Source organism: Sceloporus occidentalis, unplaced genomic scaffold, assembly GCF_023333645.1.
Source record: "Sceloporus occidentalis isolate IW3139 unplaced genomic scaffold, rSceOcc1.0.p SCAF_161, whole genome shotgun sequence".
Classification (NCBI taxonomy): Eukaryota; Metazoa; Chordata; class Lepidosauria; order Squamata; family Phrynosomatidae; genus Sceloporus; species Sceloporus occidentalis.
Window position 1 is genome coordinate 837,705 of NW_028317141.1, and position 6,598 is coordinate 844,302.

The following is a 6,598-nucleotide window of genomic DNA, read 5'->3' on the forward strand; positions in this document are numbered from 1 at the left end:
GGGGGTGAGGGGTGGGGCGGTAGGGTGTATGATGTAGCCTGTATGAATGGTGTTTAACCACCGTTAAGCTCACCAACTAAACATCGGGCTGGAAAACTGCAGTGGAAAGCAGTTGCCTTTAAAGAAGTTTGCAGTATGTTTATAGCAAGACAGATATAGCTTGTTCCAGAGATTATGGGTGGCTCTGAAAAGAGCCTTTGGTGATGTTTGCTAATTGCCCTGCGGTTACCGATTACTGCACTCACTTGCTCTTGGCAGGTTTGTGGCTCTCTGTCTTCTTGGGCAAGAGCACCGCCTGGATGTTGGGTAGAACACCTCCCTGAGCAATGGTGACCCCGCCGAGCAGCTTATTGAGCTCCTCGTCGTTACGAACGGCGAGCTGCAGGTGGCGAGGAATGATACGGGTCTTTTTGTTGTCGCGTGCAGCGTTACCAGCCAACTCCAGTATCTCAGCAGTCAGATACTCCAACACCGCTGCCAGATACACGGGTGCGCCGGCGCCTACTCTCTCGGCATAATTACCCTTGCGAAGAAGCCTATGCACACGGCCGACAGGGAACTGCAGACCAGCACGGGAAGAACGTGTCTTTGCCTTAGCGCGAACCTTTCCACCTTGTTTTCCTCTGCCAGACATGCTTTCGCTCGACAACCGACCACACGAACAAGTGATTAAGAAGTATGTTACAAAGAAACACCGCTCATTTACCCCCCCCCCCGTGACGCTATTCGTCACTGATTGGTTCCTTTCCAAAACAGCCAATCGGGTGGAAATAGTCTGAGACACCAATCGGTGTAGGCACTGCGTTTCATGGGCGGCCGCATCTTCTCACGTGACAACCTCATCGAATCGGACGCGAGACAGCAGAACGGCCTTATTTGCATGCGGTGCCTATAAAGGGAAGGGCCCGGTGCAGTAATTTCAGTGTTAATCATGTTCTCTTGAATTGCGTGCGAAAACGAAAGCAGACGCGATGCCTGATCCAGCGAAATCTGCGCCTGCTCCGAAGAAAGGCTCTAAGAAAGCTGTTACGAAGACCCAGAAAAAAGATGGGAAGAAGCGCAAGAAGAGCAGAAAGGAAAGCTACGCGATTTATGTCTACAAGGTACTGAAGCAGGTGCATCCCGACACTGGCATTTCCTCCAAGGCCATGGGCATCATGAACTCGTTTGTCAATGACATCTTTGAGCGCATTGCCGGGGAAGCTTCACGCCTAGCCCATTACAACAAGCGCTCCACCATCACTTCTCGGGAGATTCAGACTGCTGTACGCCTCCTTCTTCCTGGAGAGCTGGCCAAGCACGCTGTGTCAGAGGGCACCAAGGCTGTTACCAAGTACACCAGCGCCAAGTAAAGTTCTCGTTCTCTCACTTTTTTAAACAAAGGCTCTTTTGAGAGCCACCCACATCGTCCATCTCAGAGCTATGTAACTGATCTAGCGCTTTTGTCGGGGACATGCTAGCTCTGGGAAGAGCATTGAAATGTGCTTCTCACTCCTCCAGGTTAGCTGGGGTATCCAGACTGTGTCACGAATCACGTTCTCCAAAAACACTTTGAGCACACCGCGAGTCTCCTCATAGATCAGCCCAGAGATACGCTTTACGCCTCCTCTGTGACGGCACCGACCTGTACTCTGACTGGGTATTCCAGCTAATTGCTGATTTCTCCTGCTGGGATGCCGGAGATTAACCCCTTCACCGCCAGACAGAACCAGCGTTGCAGAGAGAAGGGGCTGCTTTATCACTGTGGCTAGCCGAAGATGAGCTACATCGTGGGTCTGTTGTCCTGAAAAGGACAATGCGTGATCCTGGCAGAGGACACAGCTCTTCAGGAACCTCGGTGGCGCTGTAGTATACGGGCTTTCCCCAATAATACATAACTCGGTAGTGTCGTGGGCAGGACATGTGGCACACGGACAGGATAACACATAAGGGGACGACAAAGGCATAATAAAATTCACCCACATACCGGGACATACAGAATACAGATAACTACCACAGACGGCACCTATTAAACCTGGGCCGTCCCGGCCCCCATTCAAGCGAGCCCCGCGCAAGCCTTTGGAGTACACCAGCTGCCGATCCCAGCACATGTTCTGCAAACGGGCCCAACTCCCAGCATTCCGATCCTGCCAGTAGCTCAATCTATAGCCAGACCCAGCCACTGTTCAGCTGGTTATTTCAAGGTGTGCATAGAAAAGCACGGGCAGACACGGGGACAACATGATCATAGCCTAAGAGAGGGTGTGGGTGGCTCTGAAAAGAGCCGTTGGGTGTTTCAGGGTCACGAGTCAACAAGCTTAACCTCCGAAACCGTACAGAGTACGGCCTTGGCGTTTCAAGGCATACACCACGTCCATAGCGGTAACGGTTTTCCTCTTGGCATGCTCAGTATAAGTGACTGCGTCACGAATCACGTTCTCCAAAAACACTTTGAGCACACCGCGAGTCTCCTCATAGATCAGCCCAGAGATACGCTTTACGCCTCCTCTGCGAGCCAAACGGCGGATAGCAGGCTTGGTGATACCCTGGATGTTATCCCGAAGCACCTTCCTGTGCCTCTTTGCGCCACCTTTCCCGAGTCCCTTACCTCCTTTGCCACGGCCAGACATGATCACGCCTACTTCACGAGTTCCACAGCACAACACTCGCTGACGGCCAGCCCGCTTTCTTTTATACGTACTCGACGGACCTGATAGGGAACCGCACCATGATGCCTCAAGGGGGCGTTGCTATTTGAATATATGCTTCACGTTGGTTGGCTGGAGAAGCTCCCAAGCGTGCCTCAGACACCGATTGGCTATTTAGGAATATCAAAGGAAACCGGATATGAACAATTCAAACCAACCTCCTTTGCGCCACTCCCTACACCAAGCCCGCATCTGCTTTCAAAGATGCCTAGCCTTTATTAATCAAACCTCTCTACTGCATCAAGTACCTTAAGCTTCTGCCTCCCTCACCTCCACGTGATCGCTTTCGACGATCCCTCATTTACCACTAGGTGGCAGCATATCGCTGTAAATAAACGCCAAACGGCGGCCAAGATAAAGGCGGGCTTTTAGCTGTCGCCGTATCGCTGTTAACGGTCAGCCAGTACACAGTTTCACTAGGTAGGAGGCTGAACAAAAGAGAGGAGAAGAAATAAATAAAAAAAGAACCGCAGCTAACGAATACATGACCGATTCGAGCATTTAATTTAAATAAATTAAAAAAAGATAACGCTCCACACCGAAGTCTCTTGATCAAAGGCTGGCTTTTTCAAACCATCGTCCTAGCCTATGAAAAAGAGGGGCGTGATTACGCGTATCCAATCACATTTACCGCTACCCTATAAAGGGGTTGAGTTGGCCACAGAATCGTTACAGTTACGTTGTATTTGTCGGTGAATCGTATCCGCACGCGTCAGTATGGCTCGCACCAAGCAGACAGCCCGTAAGTCCACCGGAGGAAAGGCTCCCCGGAAGCAGCTGGCGACCAAAGCTGCGAGGAAAAGCGCTCCGGCTACCGGGGGCGTGAAGAAGCCACATCGCTACCGCCCGGGCACCGTAGCTCTAAGAGAAATCCGTCGTTACCAGAAGTCTACGGAGTTGCTTATCCGAAAACTGCCTTTCCAGCGGCTGGTCCGTGAGATTGCTCAAGACTTCAAAACCGATCTACGTTTCCAGAGTTCTGCTGTCATGGCTCTCCAGGAAGCCAGCGAGGCTTACCTGGTGGGGCTTTTCGAAGACACCAATTTGTGCGCTATTCACGCTAAGCGGGTTACTATCATGCCAAAAGACATTCAGCTGGCTCGCAGGATCAGAGGTGAACGTGCCTAAGTAAACGCTGTGTGGGCGAACGCGATCTCCCCACAGCCCCCACAAAGGCTCTTTTAAGAGCCACCACATTGTCACTCAAACGAGCTTGTTTCCCTTCGCATGCACGAAATTAACCCTGTTGTTCGCGCCCAAGCTTGAAACATCTCACACAATTATCCCACTACCGAACGAGCCGTTGAGCGGCCGAGTCCCCGGCTGGACATAACGAGTAACGGCAAAGCACAATCTTTAAGCCCGCCCCTTATCTCTATTCTGTTACGGACAGGGCTCCGAGCGAGAGCGCTGGCCGAATATGTCAATCTACGCACAAGTATGGGGCTAGGCTTTCAGCGGGAGGCCCACATAGCCGCGGCCGGGTGATTATCTGCTTTTTTCCTTTTTCGGAGGATATGATGGTTCTGAAAAGAACCTTTTGTGAAGAAATAAGTGGGAAAGCACACACCAGAGGCGCTCCAAAACCCATGCCCCCCCTCCTCATTTTTTCGAGGCTGCCTTTTTAGCCTTGGGCTTTGCGGGGCTTTTGACCGCCTTGGGCTTTGCGGGGCTTTTGACTGCCTTGGGCTTTGTGACCTTCTTAGCTGGGCTCTTGCCAGCTTTCTTCGCCTTAATCTTTGGCTTCTTGGGACTCTTGGCAGCGGCCGACGGTTTCTTGATCTTTTTCGGGCTTTTCTTCACTCCTGCAGGGGCTTTCTTGGGAGACTTCTTAGGGGTTACTTTTTTAGGCTTTACGGGAGTTTCCTTCTTCTTTGATGTCTTCTCTCTGCTCTCCGGCTGCTTCTTGTTCAGCTTGAAAGAGCCAGAGGCACCGCTTCCTTTCAGCTGGATCAGGGTCTCTTTAGACACCAGACCCTTGAGAGCGAGCTTCAGGCGGCTGTTATTCTTTTCTACGTCGTAGCCGCCAGCAGCGAGTGCTTTTTTAAGAGCTGCGAGAGACACTCCGCTGCGCTCCTTGGACGCAGAGACTGCTTTCACAATAAGCTCGGAGACACTGGGACCGGACTTCACAGAACGGCTTTTTGCAGCTGCCGGTTTCTTCGGCTGTTTCTTCTTGGCAGAGGTTTCTGCCGGCGGAGGCGCCGGGGAAGGAGCTGTCTCGGCCATCTCAATGCCTGGATCCCGCCACGAAAGAGTTGCAATCGCACGTAAACACGGGGTTAAACCGCCAGAAGTTTGGCTTTTATAGACGAGCTGCCGCACATTCATTGGTTCATGAGCGGTAGCCTGCGAGTCTATGATTGGACGCCGTTTCTGAAACCTCCCCATGCTGCCGGGGCATCGCTGGATTTGCATTCAGGGGAAGAGGGGGGGGGTGGAAAGGAAAATATACTTACCGTTTGCGCGTAAACGTCTCATCACACTTCTAATTCAAAGCAGTTGAATTTCCTACACCAAGCAGCCCCCACCCCCCCCCGGAAAAAATAAAAAACTGCCAGGGAACAGCACCCAAGAGGTGTGAAATAATAAATAAATAAAATAATGAATACAGATAATTAATAAAATAAATTATTTCATTTCACCTATTAAATATTAATTTACCCTTAAACTTAATCTATAAATTTATATAACCCAATCATTAATTATTATTAATTATTATATTAAGAATAGCCTAATATTTATACATTAAAGAATAACATTACAAATGATGAATATTTTTAACTAATAATAATCAATTAAATAATTTAAAATAAATTGTATTTCTACTGTTAGTGTCTGGCTGCCTGCCGGTCTTAGGACTCGTAGTTGACAGGAGTTTACTTAGGGGTTATTTATTATTAACATATTATATTATTTATTTATTATTCAAAATAATAAAAGTAATTATTAAGATTAGGTTTTGTCTTATCAGGACGTTTCATGTGCGAGAGTGTGTTTGTGTGTATTAGCGCGTGAGCATACGTCAGTGAGGAAAGGGTTATGCGTGAGAATGTGTTTGTGTGCATGCACCACTGCGTATTAATGATGTATATACTATTTCTTTAACGTGAGTGCGTGTGTATAGCACTAGAAAGGGACAATAACAGGAAAGATCCTTGTGAATTGTTTGTTTGTGTGTGTGTGTGTGAACTCTGTAAAACACAGCTTTACATCTATGATCATATAGACTGACCTCTGTATAGTAACACACAGCCTGACTTCTATACAAAACCCCCTGACCTCTGTATAGTAACACACAGACTGACTTATGACTATACGTTAATATTGGGGGCCCAGAGCAGCAGACTAGCGTGTCCCCCTCCCCCTGCCCTGTAATCAGCCCTTCGAAGCCTGTATTTTTGTGACAGGGGGAGCCGGCACCAGACTTACTGAAGAGGGCGGGGCTTCCTCTTCAGCAGCCGGCACCAATACGGAGACAGGGGAGGGACTATCTAGCCGTCTACTACCTCTCTCATTCTCCTAGCCCCTCCCCCGAGTGTCTGTTTGGATCAACCCCTTCCTTTCTTGTGTCTTCTGGAGATCCCAGATCTGCTCAAGGCAAGAAAAAGTTGGAGGAGGGAGAGAGCGGATGGACGTGAAATTACATTTTTAATATATTTTTTAAATAACATTTTAAATGGATTCCTGCCTTGAATAGGGAGCCGAGTCCCGCTCCTTAGGTATTTAGTTTCTTGTTGTTCTTGTTGAGTACTTTGATGGTTTTGGCAGCAGTCCCGGTGTCCTTGTTGCGGTTTGGCAGCAGTCCCGGTGTTCTTGTTGCGGTTTGGCAGCAGTCCCGGTGTATTGATTGGTTGCGGTTTGGCAGCTGTCCAGGCGTTCATTGACTTGGTTTTGTGATAAATGAATGC

General features: G+C 49.2%; 4 protein-coding genes across 4 annotated transcripts; 2 read left to right on the forward strand and 2 right to left on the reverse strand.

Annotated features, from left to right (window-relative positions):
- Positions 1-241: 241 nt before the first annotated feature.
- Positions 242-634, reverse strand: LOC149279665 (histone H2A type 2-B). The gene has a single exon (XM_089501005.1). The coding sequence runs from the start codon at positions 632-634 to the stop codon at positions 242-244; it is 393 nt and encodes a 130-aa protein (XP_089357131.1).
- Positions 635-971: 337 nt separating this feature from the next.
- LOC149279666 (histone H2B 1.1-like) lies at positions 972-1,352 on the forward strand. The gene has a single exon (XM_089500954.1). It carries the CDS (start codon positions 972-974, stop codon positions 1,350-1,352), a length of 381 nt encoding a protein of 126 aa, XP_089357080.1.
- Positions 1,353-3,404: 2,052 nt separating this feature from the next.
- Positions 3,405-3,815, forward strand: LOC149279667 (histone H3). The gene has a single exon (XM_089500885.1). It carries the CDS (start codon positions 3,405-3,407, stop codon positions 3,813-3,815), a length of 411 nt encoding a protein of 136 aa, XP_089357011.1.
- Positions 3,816-4,289: 474 nt separating this feature from the next.
- Positions 4,290-4,916, reverse strand: LOC149279668 (histone H1.01-like). Its single transcript, XM_089501002.1, has one exon. The coding sequence runs from the start codon at positions 4,914-4,916 to the stop codon at positions 4,290-4,292; it is 627 nt and encodes a 208-aa protein (XP_089357128.1).
- Positions 4,917-6,598: the final 1,682 nt, after the last annotated feature.

Bases quoted from the DNA above. Each gene is read 5' to 3' on its own strand.
- LOC149279665 (XM_089501005.1), bottom strand. From the start codon at position 634: ATGTCTGGCAGAGGAAAACAAGGTGGAAAGGTTCGCGCTAAGGCAAAG.
- LOC149279667 (XM_089500885.1), top strand. From the start codon at position 3,405: ATGGCTCGCACCAAGCAGACAGCCCGTAAGTCCACCGGAGGAAAGGCT.
- LOC149279668 (XM_089501002.1), bottom strand. From the start codon at position 4,916: ATGGCCGAGACAGCTCCTTCCCCGGCGCCTCCGCCGGCAGAAACCTCT.
- LOC149279666 (XM_089500954.1), top strand. From the start codon at position 972: ATGCCTGATCCAGCGAAATCTGCGCCTGCTCCGAAGAAAGGCTCTAAG.